The following is an 18,451-nucleotide window of genomic DNA, read 5'->3' as shown; positions in this document are numbered from 1 at the left end:
AACGTGTTCATATATCTGATGTTCTATTTAACTCCAATCTGTCATGTGTTAAACAGTTGCAGGTGTATGTACATCTAGCAGATTTCACATCTACAACGTTTAGTCAATGAAAGGAAAGGGGAATACCAACACTGTTCTGATACTCCTAGCATGTTCAACTGTGGTTGCGCATTAGTATGCTGATATTGAGGCATTCGAAATGTGAGGTGTGTGTATGAAGTGTTCACCTTCGCAGGTCTCGGAGTCAGGTTTGAAGACGAAGCCTTTGGGACAGGAGCAGGAGTAACTCCCGGGGGTGTTTCTACACAGGCCGTTGTCACACAGCAGACGGTTCACTAGGCACTCATTGATGTCTGGTAGGTTGAGGATAAGAGGGCAACAGGTTGACTTATCACATGTAACACAAACCAACCAAAACAATCAACCCCAGTGTTTGAAATGTAGAAGATGGTTCACCCTGAAAAACTAACTTTGTTCATTCATCAAGACCACGAAAGTACAGCAGATGCTGTGAAAAATATGGGACTCTGTTTGACTTTAGATCACTTTTAAGGTCTGATAAACTTTCATTTGGGTTGCTGCTTTTTCCACCAGACATTGAATACAGGAAGACTGGACTCACCCACGCAGTTCTTGCCGCTGGAGTCAGACTCGTAGCCAATGTTACAGATGCAGCGGTAGCTCCCTCTCAGGTTCTCACACATGCCGTTCTGACAGATGTCAGGGTCCAAGGCACACTCGTTGATGTCTGAGGAGACACCCACCACAAACCACAGCCTTAGCTTTAAGCTCTCCAACGTCCAGATTCCTTTTCTTCACTTTTCCTTTTTTCTCTCTTTGATTTGAAATTCGGAGTGAAATTCACACCTTTCTGAGGGATGCATTGGAATGTTAGGGGAGGCCTGTTAAATGCCAGAATAACTAGCAGTGATTGTAGGGCAAGCTCCAAACCACAGAGACCTAACATTAAACAGCACCAGTCACATGACTCACCTCTGCCGTCAGCAGTAATGCCAATCCCACTGCTGCACACCGCCTGGAACTCAGCTGAAAGCCAAGAAAAACCCCTGTAAGTCACCTGCTAATATATCCAGTGTAACTAAAAAACACAATGGACATTATAATTCTAACAATCACTTCTGCAGTATTTGGAAGAGTTCTACAGGATCTTAGTCTGGAATCTGAACTGATATGAACAACATTGTGAAGTGAAACAATACTGAAACAGAGCATATTAGCTTGGATTCCAGGCTAACAGGATGTGAATGACAGCACATGTAAACCAATGATGTTTGCTGGTGTGGTTAGGGTTAGTCAGTCACCTGAGTTGCGGGCAGGGCAGGGCTGGCAGGGCTCTCCGAAGCCGTGTTCAGGACTGGCACAGCAGCACTCAGACTTAGTGACGGCGCCAGGGAAGGGACGCGAGCACGTGCCCATCTTGATGGCACCGTAGCAGGTGGTACGCATGTGTGTGTCGACACACACTCTCCCGTCCACGTCGATGGCCAGGCCTGGTGGGCACTCACAGCGAAAGGAGCCCTCAGAATTGATACATCGTCCGTTCATACAGATGCCTGGTGTCTGGCACTCATCAATGTCTGAGGGAGGAGAGAAGGGGAGAGATATGATGATGGTACTTGTCCCACATGGCTGCAATACAGTCATGGAATCAATCAAATTTCGATATAAAGAAACCTTTAGAGAGGATGCACGTCCAGAAATGATATCAGATGACGTACCTGTGCAGTAACGTCCGTTAGGTGCCAGGGCAAAGCCAGGTTTGCAGATACACTTGAAGCTACCGTCCTCGTTGATACACATTCCATTGAGACACATGTTGGTGGTGGCACACTCATCATGATCTGGTTGAAGAAATGGAGGTGAATTAGGCTTTCTGCCACGTAGGCTTTCTGTCACGATAGCTTTCTGCCACAAACAAATGAGCGTAACCTAGTGACATACAGTATGTATTTACCATGTAACAGGCCTCTAGGTGTAGTCCATGCTGTTAGAGCGTAAGGTATGTGTGTAGCTCACCTATGCAGTTCTTCCCATCAGGAGTGAGCTCAAAGCCAGCGTTGCAAATGCACTGGAAGCTTCCGTCAGTGTTGACACAACGTCCGTTACGACACATCACTCCGTTCACGATGCACTCATCAATATCTGGGGAGGGAGGGAGGGAGGGAGAGGGGTGTTTAGGCTTAGTTTGACTGTTAGCCAGGTTAGGTACCAGTCTGTTTCTGTTCTGGACACCTTGTGGTGTTGTTACAAGCAGAGTCAGTCAGTGGGCAAATGTACCCAGTCTGTCCATCCAATACAACTGTTGTCATAAAAAATGATCATGTTCTGTAGTTGTTCTGGTGAGTGATTGGAACATACCAATGCAGGCCTGTTTGGTGGGGGTGCCCTGGTAGCCTTCGTGACACTTGCAGTGGTATGATCCAGGTGTGTTGACACAGTCTCCGTTAACACAAGGGTTGCTGACACACTCATCCACATCTGAAGGAGGGAGGAGAGGAGGCAATGAAGAAATTTACATTTATCAGTGCAACCCAGGATGCTCCAACTACAAATCTGAACACTCCCATACGTGTTAAAACAGGTTAAAGAATGAATGCTATTGTGTTTTACATCTACCAGAGAAGTTCTGTGTGGTCAGAAGATGGCAGTACAGTATATGATTTTCCTAACTGTAATGACTGCAGTGGGCTTACCAATACACTCCCCGCGTACGTCCTGCCTGTAGCCCATGTTACATTCACAGCGGTAGCTGGTCGGGGTGGGGATACAGCGGCCGTTCAAACACAGGTTGGTGAAATGTTTACACACATCAACGGTCTCATTGACTGACACAGGGACTGAGGATACACAACACAACAAAATACAATACATTACCACACAATGTTTATTATTTATTAAAACACAGTGAAGAAAAGCTGATGAAAAGCCATAGACTATTGTCTCTGCTTCCACATGGCAAGCGGTACTGGAGCAACAAGTCCGACAGGCTCCTGAACAGCTTCTATCCCAAAACCACAAGACTGCTAAATAGCTAACAAAATGGCTACACAGACTATCTGCATTGACAGTTTTATTTTTGTACTGACTCTATGCACCCTCACGAGACTCTACACACACACACTCCCACTGAACACACACACACACACTTAATTTGCTCACACACACATAACACCCCTTCAAATGAGTGGAATCGGCTATTCCAGCCAAATCAAGCACACAGCCATGCGATCTCCATAGACAAACATTGGCAGTAGAATGGCCTTACTGAAGAGCTCAGTGACTTTCAACGTGGCACTGTCATTGGATGCCACCTTTCCAACAAGTCAGTTCGTCAAATTTCTGCCCTGCTAGAGTTGCTCCGGTCAACTGTAAGTGCTGTTACTGTGAAGTGGAAACATCTAGGAGCAACAAAGTCTCAGCCGCAAAGTGGTAGGCCACACAAGCTAACAGAACGGGACTGAAGTGAGTAAAAATAGTCTGTCCTTGGTTGCAACACTCCGAGTTCCAAACTGCCTCTGGAAGCAACGTCAGCACAAGAACTGTTCGTTCGGGAGCTTCATGAAATGGGTTTCCATGGCCGAGCAGTCGCACACAAGCCTAAGATCATCATGCGCAATGCCAAGTGTCGGCTGGAGTGGTGTAAAGCTCGCTGCCATTGGACTCTGGTACAGTGGAAAGACATTCTCTGGAGTGATGAATCATGCTTCACCATCAGGCAGTCCAGACAGACAAATCTGGGTTTGGCGGATGCCAGGAGAACGCTACCTGCCCGAATGCATAGCGCCAACTGTAAATTTTGTTGGAGGAGGAATAATGGTCTGGGGCTGTTTTTCATGGTTCGGGTTAGTTAGTTCCAGTGAAAGAAAATCTTCACGCTACAGCATAAAATGACATTCTAGACGATTCTGTGCTTCCAACTTTGTAGCAACAATTTGGGTAAGGCCCTTTTCTGCTTCAGCATGACAATGCCCCTGTGCACAAAGTGAGGTCCATACAGAAATGGTTTGTCGAGATCAGTGCGGAAGAACTTGACAGGCCTGCTCAGAGCCCTGATCTCAACCTCATCGAAAACCTTTTGGATGAATTGGAACACCGATGGCGAGCCAGGCCTAATCGCTCAACATCAGTGCCGATCTCACTAATGCTCTTGTGGCTGAATGGAAGCAACTCCCCGCAGCAATGTTCCAACAGTGGAAAGTCATCCCAGAAAAGTAAAGGCTGTTATAGCAGAAAAGGGGGGGGGACCAACCTCATATTAATGCCCATGATTTTGGAATGAGATGTTCGACGAGCAGGTGTCTACATACTTTTGGTCATGTAGTTTATATCCTGATGTCTAGTCACCTTACCTTATACACCTTATACAAATCTACCTCTTTATCTCCAGTATCCCTGCACATTGTAAATATGCTATTGGAACTGGTCCTGTATACATAGCATTTAATCCTAATACAAATTCCCTGTCTTTGGTCAGTTAGGATCACCACTTTATTTAAAAATGTGAAATGTCCGAATAATAGTAGAGAGAATGACTTATTTCAGCTTTTATTTCTTTCATCACATTCCCAGTGGGTCAGAAGTTTCCATACACTCAATTAGTATTTGGTAGCATTGCCTTGAAATTGGGTCAAATGTTTCAGGTAGCTTTCCACAAGCTTCTCAAAATAAGTTGGGTGAATTTTGGCGCATTCCTCCTGACAGAGCTGGTGTAACTGGGTCAGGTATGTTCCTTGTTCGTACAAATTTTCTATAGGTTTGAGGTCTGGGCTTTGTGATGGCCACTCCAATACCTTGACTTTGTTGTCCTTAAGCCATTTTGCCACAACTTTGGAAGTATGCTTGGGGTCATTGTCCATTTGGAAGACCCTTTGCGACCAGGCTTTAACTTCCTGACTGATGTCTTGAGATGTTGTTTCAATATATCCACAATTTTCCTTCCTCATGACGCCATTTATTTTGTGAAGTGCACCAGTTCCTCCTGCAGCAAAGCACCCCCACAACATGATGCTGCCACCCCCGTGCTTCACGGTTGGGATGGTGTACTTCGGCTTGCAAGCCTCCCCCTTTTTCCTCCAAACATAACAATGGTCATTATGGCCAAACAGTTCGATTTTTGTTTCATCAGACCAGAGGACTATTCTCCAAAAAGTACAATCTTTGTCCCCATGTGCAGTTACAAACCGTAGTCTGGCTTTTATTATGGCGGTTTTGGAGCAGTGGCTTCTTCCTTGCTAAGCAGCCTTTCAGATTATGTCGCTATAGGACTCGTTTTACTGTGGACATAGATACTTTTGTACCTGTTTCCTCCAGCATCTTCACAAGGTCCTTTGCTGTTGTTCTGGGATTGATTTGCACTTTTCGCACCAAAGTACGTTCATCTCTAGGAGACAGAATGCATCTCCTCCCTGAGCGGTATGACGGCTGCGTGGTCCCATGGTGTTTATACTTGCATACTATTGTTTGTACAGATGAATGCGGTACCTTCAGGCATTTGGAAATTGCTCCCAAGGATGAACCAGACTTGTGGAGGTCTACAATTTTTTTCTAAGGTCTTGGCTGATTTCTTTTGATTTTCCCATGATGTCAAGCAAAGAGGCACTGAGTTTGAAGGTAGGCCTTGAAATACATCCACAGGTACACCTCCAATTGACTCAAATGATGTCATGAATCAGAAGCTTCTAAAGCCATGACATAATTTTCTGGAATTTTCCAAGCTGTTTAAATGCACAGTCAACTTAGTGGATGTAAACTTCTGACCCACTGGAATTGTGATACAGTGAATTATAAGTGAAATAATCTGTCTGTAAACAATTGTTGGAAAAATTACTTGTGTCATGCACAAAGTAGATGTCCTAACCGACTTGCCAAAACTATAGTTTGTTAACAAGACATTTGTGGAGTGGTTGAAAAATGAGTTTTAATGACTCCAACCTAAGTGTATGTAGACTTCAACTGTATCATGTTCTACTTTACTTTATTTTATAGTACGACGGATATTGATTACTGCATTGTTTGGAAAGAGCTTCCAAGAAAGGCATTTCACTGTACTTGTGCACGTGACAATAAAACTTGAAGTTACCATCATTATTTTGGCATTCAGGTTAGTCTCATTGAGATATAATCTCTTCTCCAAAAGACCTAGTCCAATGCCGCGTTAAAAGCAACTGGGAACTCAGAAAAAAACAAGGTCAAATCATAACGTCAGGGAATCTTAAGGTCGGAGTTCTAGAAAGAGGCCAGAGTTCCCAACTTGGAATTCCGAGTTGGATGACCCAGATGGGAGCTCGTTTTTTCCCCCAGTTCCCAGTTGTCTTGAACGCGCTGAAGTCGGAGATTTCTGAGTTCCAAGCTCCCAGTTGTTTTGAACGCGGCACAAGACCTGATCGACAGTTTAAAAGATCAATATGTCATATACTCAGTTTAAAACCTCTACAGGATCTGTGTCCCCCCCCCGCGGGACAGTTGAGCTAACGTAGGCTAATGTGATTAGCATGAGGTTGTAAGAAACAAAAGAAATTCCCAGGACATAGACATATCTGATAGAGGCAGAAAGCTTAGGTTCTTCTAAATCTAACTGCACTATCAAATTTACAATAGCTTATACAGTGAAAGAATACCATGCTATTGTTTGAGGAGAGTGCACAATTATGAACTTGAAAATGTATGAATAAACCAATTAGGCACATTTGGGCAGTCTTGGTACAACATTTTGAAGAGATATGCAATGGTTCATTGGATCAGTCTAAAACTCTGCACACACACCGCTGCAACTAGTGGCCAAAGTCTAAATTGGGCCTGGGTTTGAATAATACATTTTGGCCTTTCTCTTGCATTTCAAATATGATGGTACAAAAAATATATTAAAAAACGCATGTTTTTATCTTTGTATTATCTTTTACCAGATCTAATGTGTTATATTCTCCTACAATAATTTCACATTTCCACAAACTTGTGTCCTTTCAAATGGTATCAAGAATATGCATATCCTTGCTTCAGGTCCTGAGCTACAGGAAGTTAGATTTGGGTATGTCATTTTAGGCGAAAATTGGGGAAAAAAGGGGCGGATCCTTAAGAGGTTTTAAACACTCTAATATCTCTGTTAGAAAACTTAAAACCACAGGCTAATAATGCAACACTACCCTATGGACACTTGTCGTGGCCTAACCAACTCACCGATATTACGCCCGCCGCCGTTTCCTCCAAAACCATTGCCTCCTCCTCCCTGTCCCCCTCCTCCGATTCCTCCTCCTCCGATTCCTCCTCCGTTGCCATGGTGACCGTTTCCGTTAGGCCCGTTGAGTTTGTAGCCGTAGCTGTAACCGTGACGGTTGCCGCCGCCGTTGGGGTAGCCGCCCCCATTGGGGAAGCCTCCGTGGGGGAAAGCTCCGTTACCTGTTCCATGGGGCACCCCCTCGATGCACAGCCTTCTGTACTCATCTACGAGGAAGAGGATAGAAAGGGTTCATATTGGTTATCTTCAATGAAAATGACATGCATGTTTTGTCATGGTTTGGGTCAGTTTGACTTATTTTGATGGTATACTGTACATATGGGTCAGTGGTTGCATAAAGTCACACACTTGAACAATGCCTGGACATGATTATGGCTGGAAAAATGGGATGTATGAACACACACACACACACACACACACACTGAGTGAACCCCAGAGGAGGAAATAGCCAAAGGGAGGCCTCCCACCATAATTAGTGGTGGGAACGAAGGCTGTGTGTGTGTGTGTGTGTGTGTGTACAGCTTGGCACTCATTCATACAAACAAATCATAAATGCATGAAAGGAATAAGTATGAAAACACACACTCTCACAGGGGAATAGACATGCAGTAGGTGAGCTAGATGGATGAGGCCAGGGCCATGGTCTTCACCCAGATCTCTTCCATCGTTCTCCTTTGGTTTTTAGTCATGATGTCATCCTCTTCAGCCCCTTTCCCACAGTGAGGGGATGTGGGATCGTGAATTATTTACATTGTCAGTTAAATGGCAGGCTCTTTATGTTTAATCCAAGCTGTTCAAGCTGTTCATTCATAACACATGTCAAAAATAATTCTGCCATTGATATGCAAAAAGGAGTTTGGACTCCCTTAAGGCTGTGGGTCAGTAGTGGTAAGTATAAGTGTGTGTGTGTGTGTGTGTGTGTGTGTGTGTGTGTGTGTGTGTGTGTGTGTGTGTGTGTGTGTACTCACCAGATCCCCTGACAGGACACATCTCAGGGATCTGTCCAGATGCCCAGCAGCGGCCCGTGTCACAGCAGCACTGCATCTTGGTATACTGGCCCTGCATGTCACCCGCACAGCGCCCGTTCGCCAACGCCGAGAAACACGTGCCCACACGCTGGTCTGAGCGGGGAGAGGATGGAGGGAGAAGGGGAGAGGAAGAGAGATGGGAAGAGAGATGGGAAGAGAGATGGGAAGAGAGATGGGAAGAGAGGTCAGTATGCTTCAGGGTGAGTCACTCAGATCACTGACTTGTGTTGTAACACGGCTGACTTTCAGATCATGTTGAAAATCTACTGTTACTCTTTCACCTTTATGCAGACCATGTTATAATGCACATGCTTTAACATACTGTAAATACTCTGGTGACCAAGTATAAACATAATATTGCAGTGTTTCACTTAATGTGGGTCACAGACAGTTTCTACTGGCTCACAGTGTACAGTTGTGATGGGAAACAGGTGTTTGTACATTCTTGAGGATCACAAGAAAATCCAGAAGCCTTCAGCACAAAAAAGCCTGACAAGCACCTCCCTACCACACAGATGATATAGGGAGTGACGATGGAGGTGTGGTTCCTCCAGCCCTGTTGAGGGGTTACAGGTAACAGCTGTCCCCAAATACTAGGAAGTCTCTCCCCAGGAAGTCTCTCCCCTGCCTGCCCTCTACATGGTAGCCTGGGAGGAAGCTAATTTATGGTCTGGGAGCTGTAAAGGTCTGAGGTGTCCTGACTAACTGCAAGTATTACAAGGGCCTCCTTATTTGGTCTTGTTTGTTACAGTCTCTCAGGTCAGAGTCAGTGGGGTGGAGGAGGGAGGGTCGCACAGAGGGAGGAGGGTGTGTTTGGGGTAAGTGGAGAAGAAGTGAGGGTCCCTTAGTGCGTGTGTGTTTTTGTGTGTGTAATGAGGATGAAAGTGAAGGGGGAAAGAGAGGGGCAGGGGGAAGGAGAGGTGCAGGGGGAAGAGAGGGGCAGGGGGAAAGAGAGGGGCAGGGGGAAGGGGAAAAGAGAGGGTCAGGGGGAAAGAGAGGGGCAGGGGGAAGGAGAGGTGCAGGGGGAAGAGAGGTGCAGGGGAAAGAGAGGGGCAGGGGGAAGGGGGAAAGAGAGGGGCAGGGGGAAAGAGAGGGTCAGGGGGAAAGAGAGGGGCAGGGGGAAGGGGAAAAGAGAGGGTCAGGGGGAAAGAGAGGGGCAGGGGGAAGGGGAAAAGAGAGGGTCAGGGGGAAAGAGAGGGGCAGGGGGAAGGAGAGGTGCAGGGGGAAGAGAGGGGCAGGGGGAAAGAGAGGGGCAGGGGGAAGGAGAGGTGCAGGGGGAAGAGAGGGGCAGGGGGAAGGGGTGAGAGAGGGGCAGGGGGAAGGAGAGGTGCAGGGGGAAGAGAGGGGCAGGGGGAAGGGGAAAAGAGAAGGGCAAGGGGAAGGAGAGGTGCAGGGGGAAGAGAGGGGCAGGGGGAAAGAGAGGGGGAAAGAGAGGGGCAGGGGGAAGGAGAGGTGCAGGGGGAAGAGAGGGGCAGGGGGAAGGAGAGGTGCAGTGGGGAGAGAGGGGCAGGGGGAAAGAGAGGGGGAAAGAGAGGGGCAGGGGGAAGGAGAGGTGCAGGGGGAAGAGAGGGGCAGGGGGAAAGAGAGGGGGAAAGATAGGGGCAGGGGGAAGGAGAGGTGCAGGGGGAAGAGAGGGGCAGGGGAAGGGGTGAGAGAGGGGCAGGGGGAAGGAGAGGTGCAGGGGGAAGAGAGGGGCAGGGGGAAGGAGAGGTGCAGTGGGGAGAGAGGGGAAGGGGGAAAAAGAGGGGGAAAGAGAGGGGCAGGGGGAAGGAGAGGTGCAGTGGGGAGAGAGGGGCAGGGGGAAGGAGAGGTGCAGGGGGAAGAGAGAGGCAGGGGGAAAGAGAGGGGGAAAGAGAGGGGCAGGGGGAAGGGGAAAAGAGAGGGGCGGGGAGAAGAAGAGGTGCAGGGGGAAGAGAGGGGAAGGGGGAAAGAGAGGGGGAAAGAGAGGGGCAGGGGGAAGGGGAAAAGAGAGGGGCGGGGGGGAAGAGAGGGGCAGGGGGAAGGGGGAAAGAGAGAGGCAGAGGGAAGGGGAGGGGGAAACAGAGGGGCAGGGAGAAGAGGGAAAGCGAGAGGGAAAGATGGGGGAAAGACATGTGAAGGGGGAACGGGGAGTGCAAGTTGATTAACTTGGCTAATGTCTGGAATTAACCAGATCCATGTGGAGCAATCCTGGCCAATTATATTATACATGAGAAGCTGTGCGTCTAGGGTTTACAGCCAAACTTTCCCCCTTGCTTCCCCCATCACTCCCTGCCTCCCTCCCTAGGACCAACCTAGCTGGGGGCATGATTGGGGGAGGATGGGTGTGGAGGGGTGGGAATAAGGGAGCAGAGAGGGGGAGAGAGGAGAGGTAAAGTGGTGATGGGGATGATGATAACTTCAATGGGAACCAGACCCGTAGCTAGCTAGTCCATAGCAAGCCACACAAACGCATGCTTTCTCTTTTACAGACTGGGTTTCACAGTGTGACGAACGGGGCATTAGGGCTGATTAGCCTTGCGCTCAACATGTCCCTCTGGTCTGCTTCTCCACGCTATGCTGCTAGAGTTGACATTCCTGGACCTGGAGCCCCCCGCTCACTTCATGTAATCTGGTGGATGGGGGAGGAGGGGGGTAGTTTCTTAGTCTGCCTCCCACTCACAAAACACACCCAAGCAAACAGGGGAGCCAGCCACAGCATGGGTCTGGCTGTAGCTGAGGACATATGGTGGGATGTGTCAGACAGGCCCTGATATCACAGCTCTCTTTTATTTGTTCCTGGGGACAGTTCACCGGATTCCACTAGACAGATGGATGAGCGCTGAGGGTGAGAAGCGATGGAAAGAGAAAACAGGAGGAAAGAAGGAGAAATACAGAGAGCAGGGGGTGGAAGGAGAGGGGGTGGAAGGAGAGGGGGTGGAAGGAGAGGGGGTGGAAGGAGAGGGAGTGTGAGAGAAATTGTCAGTCCCCTTGGAGAAATTGTCAGTCCCCTTGGAGAAATTGTCAGTCCCCTTGGAGAAAGACAGAGAGACACAGAGAGAGACACAGAGAGAGACACAGAGAGAGACACAGAGAGAGACACAGAGAGAGACACAGAGAGAGACAGAGAGAGACACAGAGAGAGAGAGAGAGAGAGAGAGAGAGAGAGTTATTATACCATACGGCCTGCAGCTTGTTTTCCCAATCAGGCTACACTTCCCTCTCTTCCCTCTGCTCCCTCTCTTCCCTCTGCTCCCTCTCTTCCCTCTGCTCCCTCTCTTCCCTCTCTTCCCTCTCTTCCCTCTGCTCCCTCTCTTCCCTCTGCTCCCTCTCTTCCCTCTGCTCCCTCTCTTCCCTCTGCTCCCTCTCTTCCCTCTCTCCCTCTCTTCCCTCTGCTCCCTCTCTTCCCTCTGCTCCCTCTCTTCCCTCTGCTCCCTCTCTTCCCTCTGCTCCCTCTCTTCCCTGCTCCCTCTCTTCCCTCTGCTCCCTCTGCTACCTCTCTTCCCTCTCTTCCCTCTGCTCCTTCACTTCCCTCTCTTCCCTCTCTTCCCTCTGCTCCTTCACTTCCCTCTGCTCCCTCTCTCCCACTGCTCCTTCACTTCCCTCTGCTCCCTCTCTTCCCTCTCTTCCCTCTGCTCCTTCACTTCCCTCTTCTCCCTCTCTTCCCTCTGCTCCTTCACTTCCCTCTCTCCCACTGCTCTACCCTTTTTTGCGGCACAGAACAACAGAGAAAGGGGATCGTTTTGCTGTTTTTTTCCTCCTCTCCTCCCGCTCTTTCTGTCTTGTCTTGCTTGTTGTCGTGGTGGTGTCAGCTTTGTTCTCCTGCAGGCCTCTAAGTGAGTCCAGATGCCTTCTACCTTGACGCTAAACAATCTTCCACACAACCAGGCCAGACAGAACAGAAGAGAACAGAGGCCTCCTTGTGAGATCAACGTTGACCCTGTTCATTGTTCCCTTGGCATTTCCACCCTATTTCCCTTTTTTCGTCAAAAGACAACAAACAAGTACAGCAGAGATTGTCAACAGATGATGAAAAAATTGATTGCGTGCCAAAGAGATCGGGGGGCCAACAAAACTTTGATCCGGGAGAGAATTTGAATATGGCATTCTACTGCCTGGTAGACTTTGGGGCGCACAACTTTTCAATTAAAGTAATCAAGGGGTTCTGCTTGGCTATGAGCGGGGCCTTGAATGAAGGACAGTTATTGGACTCCCATTCGGACGCTGTTGAAAAGCAACAGAACCAGCTCTCTGGCGGCCATTTTGATACGAGTTGCTGGTGATTGCAGGCGCTCTACATTAACACCTGGTATTGTTTCAGGGTGTGAGTCAGAGGTGCTAATGCTAAATGTTATAACAGCAGTCAAGACCTGCTGCAGAACTTCTTGACTCATCAGAACACTAGTCACAGGAGGACAGGAGGGGGAAGTCCAGATGTGAGCAGTCAGTGGCTAACAGGAGGGAGAAGTCCAGATGTGAGCAGTCAGTGGCTAACAGGAGGGAGAAGTCCAGATGTGAGCAGTCAGTGGCTTACAGGAGGGGGAAGTCCAGATGTGAGCAGTCAGTGGCTAACAGGAGGGAGAAGTCCAGATGTGAGCAGTCAGTGGCTAACAGGAGGGAGAAGTCCAGATGTGAGCAGTCAGTGGCTAACAGGAGGGAGAAGTCCAGATGTGAGCAGCCAGTGGCTAACAGGAGGGATAAGTCCAGATGTGAGCAGTCAGTGGCTTACAGGAGGGAGAAGTCCAGATGTGAGCAGTCAGTGGTTAACAGGAGGGAGAAGTCCAGATGTGAGCAGTCAGTGGCTAACAGGAGGGAGAAGTCCAGATGTGAGCAGTCAGTGGCTAACAGGAGGGGGAAATCCAGATGTGAGCAGTCAGTGGCTAACAGGAGGGAGAAGTCCAGATGTGAGCAGTCAGTGGCTAACAGGAGGGAGAAGTCCAGATGTGAGCAGTCAGTGGCTAACAGGAGGGAGAAGTCCAGATGTGAGCAGTCAGTGGCTAACAGGAGGGAGAAGTCCAGATGTGAGCAGTCAGTGGTTAACAGGAGGGAGAAGTCCAGATGTGAGCAGTCAGTGGCTAACAGGAGGGAGAAGTCCAGATGTGAGCAGTCAGTGGCTAACAGGAGGGAGAAGTCCAGATGTGAGCAGTCAGTGGCTAACAGGAGGGAGAAGTCCAGATGTGAGCAGTCAGTGGCTAACAGGAGGGAGAAGTCCAGATGTGAGCAGTCAGTGGCTAACAGGAGGGAGAAGTCCAGATGTGAGCAGTCAGTGGCTTACAGGAGGGAGAAGTCCAGATGTGAGCAGTCAGTGGCTAACAGGAGGGAGAAGTCCAGATGTGAGCAGTCAGTGGCTAACAGGAGGGAGAAGTCCAGATGTGAGCAGTCAGTGGCTAACAGGAGGGAGAAGTCCAGATGTGAGCAGTCAGTGGCTTACAGGAGGGAGAAGTCCAGATGTGAGCAGTCAGTGGTTAACAAGAGGAGGAAAAAGAGAGTGGTGTGGGTGTGTTTGCAGGGGGCAGTGGTAACTCACCTACACATCTGGCACCGTCAGTGCTTGTGATGTAACCACGGGGACAGGTGCAGACGTAGCTACCGGCTGTGTTGGTGCATTCACCTCCGTCACACACACCTGGGATAGTGCTGCACTCGTCAATATCTGAAACACACACACACACACACACACTTAGATCATTGGAGTTAGAGCATCCACTGAGCTTCATGATAGTCATACACTTATCACACACAGTAAACCCTGTCACAGGCAGTGCTTGGAAGAATTCCTCATCCTTAATAGCAGCTGTTCAAAGTCTTTGGATCTATATAAAATATTTGAAGAAGTGGATGATATCTCATCTGTCAAAACGCACTTGAGGGCCTCAAATAATCACTAGTCATAATAACTCTACAGACAAGAGAAGGACCTACAGCCAGACTCAGTCAAGACAACCTGAGTCCAGGTCTGAAGGGAGGAGGCGATCAAATGGAAAATGTCTGGGTTCATTTTCTGCCAAAGACTCATTACTTTATTTCACACTGGTCTACATTAATCAATGTCCAACACACCTCAGTGGACTTCATAACTGTGGTGGATTTTAAGAGGTTTAAATGGTGAGAGTTTCCCACACACACACCATGAGAGAAATTCAGCTGTCCCAGAGAGATTACATTAGACCTGGGAGTCAGCAGTAAAGAGCTAGTGTGTGTGTGTATGTGTGTTTACGTGTGTGTGCACACGCCTGTGTGTATGTGTGTGTGTGAGTTAGCCAGTACTTGGCAGGGTCTACTCCTCTGTGTGGTGTATTACAGTATATTACCTCACACATGAAAAGGCCTCACTGCTATGAGCTTCCAGAAGGCATTGGGTTTTTATGACGTGCTACCACTTATCTATACACATACATAATTACCTTTATTTGGTCAAATTACAGTATGCGTGTGTGTATACCGTGGCGTGTGAGACGCGTGGTGGCATGCCGTAAACGTGTGTGAGTAGTCGGCGGGTATGCATGAACGCTGTCTATGGGGCTGTGTGTGTGTGTGTGTGTGATAATGCACACAGTGGGAAGATAAGAGCCACTGGGTCCCCTGCTGACTATTGTCTGACTGCAGTGGTAAAAGGTTCTCCTCAAGTCATATATAAAAAAGTAGCAAAATAAAGGTGGCGTCAGCATTCCCTCTGAATAGGAGCAGACTTCACACAGCTCAGACAGGGAGCGCTGTGTGTGTGTGTGTGTGTGTGTGTGTGTGTGTGTGTGTGTGTGTGTAACTGTGTGTAACTGTGTATGTCTGTACAGTATGTGTGTATGTGTGTTAGGGTTGCACATTCTGGGGAATATTCAGAGGTGGAAACTTTCTGTGGGAATATATGGGAATTAATGTAAATATATGCAAATTAATATTATTACCATTTAAATGTAGATGTTCTTTGCATTGGATATATTTACCATATCATATGGAGACAGAAAAATAAACCTTTTACCTTATCATAAGTACATAATTGCAAATTATTAAATCCTTCCAATAAAAAAAAACGATTTAGTTACGAATTGAACTTAAATGAGCAGAATCTTCATATGGGATGATTTCACTGAACAACAAAAGAAAGAGAATAATGAATGATCCCCAATGATCCATCGCATCTCCCAAAAACGGTTTCAACATACATCTGTAAAATGATAGTCTGGAAACTAAAGCTTTGGTTGTCTTCCTGTCAGGCTTCCATGTCTTCTCCCTGGACCTCCTCAATGTCCACCTCTTGAACATCAGACTCATCTGTCACTTTCCAACCTTGTTGAGGATGGCTCGTTGTCAGGCTCAAAAAGCCTCAAATTTGCCCGGATGGCCACCAATATTCCAACCCTTGTATTGGTCAGCCTGTTGCATGCTGTGGTGTGTGTGTTCCCAAACAAGGACCAGTTGCGCTCTGAGGCGGCTGTGGTTGGTGGGATTTGGAGGATGATGGAGGCGACAGGGGAAAGAGCCTCAGATCCACAAAGTCCCTTCCACCAGGTGGCTGGTGAAATATGTTGGCACGACTGCCATATCGCATCTCCATCCCAAAGCCCTTGCTTGGAAGTGTACTTCGCCAGACTGCCAAGACCCTTGCCCTCATCCAGGCCAAGGTGACGAGACACGGTAGTGATGACACAATAGGCCTTGTTGATCTCTGCACCAGACAGGATGCTCTTGCCAGCATACTTGGGGTCCAACATGTATGCTGTGGCGTGTATGGGCTTCAGGCAGAAGTCTTCACGCTTTTTGATGTATTTCAGAACTGCAGTTTCCTCTGCTTGGAGCAACAGTGAAGTGGGCAGGGCAGTACGGATTTATTCTCTTACATCTGCAAGCAGAGACTGAACAGACAGGATGGCATTGACTCCCTCAATGCGTGCAATGGCTACTGCTATAGGTTTCAGGAGTTTCACTACATGATCCAGGAGGATCCTCTTGATGGGGCTGTCCATATCAGCAGACAGTGATATGGCCATTTCTTGGAGAGACTCCTTCCCCTCCTGGAGACTGTCAAACATGATGATACCACCACCCCAACGGGTGTTGCTGGGCAGCTTCAATGTGGTGCTCTTATTCTTCTCACTTTGCTTGGTGAGGTAGATTGCTGCTATAACTTGATGACCCTTCACATACCTAACCATTTCCTTGGCTCTCTTGTAGAGTGTATCCATTGTTTTCAGTTCCATGATGTCCTTGAGGACCAGATTCAATGCATGAGCAGCACAGCCAATGGGTGTGATGTGAGGGTAGGACTTTAGACCAAACAGCCTTCATGTTCACAGCATTGTCTGTCACCAGTGCAAATACCTTCTGTGGTCCAAGGTCATTAATGACTGCCTTCAGCTCATCTGCAATGTAGAGACCGGTGTGTCTGTTGTCCCTTGTGTCTGTGCTCTTGTAGAATACTGGTTGAGGGGTGGAGATGATGTAATTAATTATTCCTTGCCCACAAACATTCGACCACCCATCAGAGATGATCGCAATACAGTCTGCTTTCTCTATGATTTGCTTGACCTTCACTTGAACTCTGTTGAACTCTGCATCCAGCAAATGAGTAGATAAAGCATGTCCGGTTGGAGGGGTGTATGCTGGGCGAAGAACATTCAGAAATCTCTTCCAATACACATTGCCTGTGAGCATCAGAGGTGAACCAGTTGCATACACAGCTCGAGCAAGACATTCATCAGCATTTCTCTGACTACAGTCCTCTACTGAGTCAAAAAACTTCTGATTCCAGGAGGACCATGAGCTGTTGCTATCGATAAGGTGTCTGATTCATCATTTTCACCTCGAACAGAAGTAGAGGGACTTTGGTCAGAGTTTGCTTGTTGTGAGCGCTGAGGGAACTTTATGCACATAGCCAGATGATTCTGCATCTTTGTTGCATTCTTCACATATAATTTGGCACATTATTTGCAAATGTACACAACTTTTCCTTCTACATTAGCTGCAGTGAAATATCTCCACACATCTGATAGTGCCTGTGGCATTTTCCTGTAAAGACTAGAAAAAAAATGAGTAAAAAAACAAAACAAATACAATTCCATGTACATATAAATAGTTAAGCAGTTAGATTAAACGACTCCTTTGTAAGATACATGTTTTAAAATGAAATATGTATGGAAACAGGTGAATTAACACTCCTCAGGTAGCAGGCTCAAGCAAGCTAAAACCCACATGGTAGCAAAAACTAATTAGCAGAAATTGTTAACAAGTTAGAAATGATTTAAACACACTTTGCTGTAGGCTACTATTTACTAGATAACAAAAAAGGATGTATTTCATATAAAATATATTCACCCCACCCAGTATTGTAATCAAAACTTACCAGAAAGCATGTAGTCCTTGGCTCAGACAGTGTAGTAGTGTGGGCTCAATAGCATCTCATTAGTGTGAAAAATCTTGAGAATCAGCTGTACATGTGATGGAAGAGTGCACTGCACATATGTGATTCCATTGAATTGGGGATAGTTTAACCAAAATATGCCACAAGACCTAGAATTGCCTTAAGTGTATCCCACAAAAAAGGTTCACTGTTATAAGCTAACTTCTTTGATGAATTTAACCAAAGTTCCCCAAATTCCACGGCTTAACTTCCCATGGAAAATTTCCAGAAAAATTCCGGAAATTTACAGGAAAGTTTCCAACCCTTTGCAACCCTAATGTGTATGTGTGTGTGTGTGTGTGTGTGTGTGTGTGTGTGTGTGTGTGTGTGTGTGTGTGTGTGTGTGTGTAACTGTGTTTGTCTGTACAGTATGTGTGTGTGTGTATCTATAAGTGTCCGACGCTATGGGGAGGTCCTTATATATAACACTAAAATCATCTCTGCTCTGTAAGTGATTCTTTGTTCTAGTGCTAACAGCTGGTCCTGGGCCAGTAGTCTGTATTTATCGAAGGAAAATGAGGGAGGAAAAAAACAACAACTATGAAATCAGGTAGGTTGCTTTGGCCTAGAAGAACTACCTCCCTGACATGTTAACTGCTCCAAGGCTGGCTCCACAGGAACATGAGGCCATGTTGGTGCATAAACCTGGAGGGCATTTTGAAACCCGTTTTCCCTTTGGAAAACAGATGGTGGTCTGTGATGTCTTAACCGAACAAAATGGGGTTTGAATCGGTCAATCTCAGAGCTGTGCTATTTGAGGTATCTGGGCATTTATAGTTATGGATGGTTCAACTCAGTATTCTCTACCCTTTAATGGGC

General features: G+C 47.3%; 1 protein-coding gene across 1 annotated transcript in view; it reads right to left on the bottom strand.

Moving 5' to 3' along the window:
- Positions 1-18,451, bottom strand: part of LOC115151270 (fibrillin-2) — a 115,427-nt gene that overhangs the window by 43,021 nt on the left and 53,955 nt on the right. Inside the window, exons 9-19 of the mRNA XM_029695220.1 lie at positions 13,766-13,891; positions 8,221-8,373; positions 7,195-7,458; positions 2,715-2,858; positions 2,380-2,499; positions 2,038-2,163; positions 1,740-1,862; positions 1,323-1,598; positions 994-1,047; positions 623-748; positions 228-353 (exon numbers count right to left, since the gene is read on the bottom strand). Coding sequence (XP_029551080.1) covers positions 228-353; positions 623-748; positions 994-1,047; positions 1,323-1,598; positions 1,740-1,862; positions 2,038-2,163; positions 2,380-2,499; positions 2,715-2,858; positions 7,195-7,458; positions 8,221-8,373; positions 13,766-13,891 — 1,638 coding nt within the window. The remainder of the gene's footprint in view (positions 1-227; positions 354-622; positions 749-993; positions 1,048-1,322; positions 1,599-1,739; positions 1,863-2,037; positions 2,164-2,379; positions 2,500-2,714; positions 2,859-7,194; positions 7,459-8,220; positions 8,374-13,765; positions 13,892-18,451) is intronic.

This window comes from Salmo trutta, chromosome 17, assembly GCF_901001165.1.
Source record: "Salmo trutta chromosome 17, fSalTru1.1, whole genome shotgun sequence".
NCBI classification, from domain to species: Eukaryota; Metazoa; Chordata; class Actinopteri; order Salmoniformes; family Salmonidae; genus Salmo; species Salmo trutta.
Note: the sequence above shows the minus strand (reverse complement) of the source record. Positions and strands in the feature narration are given on the sequence as shown.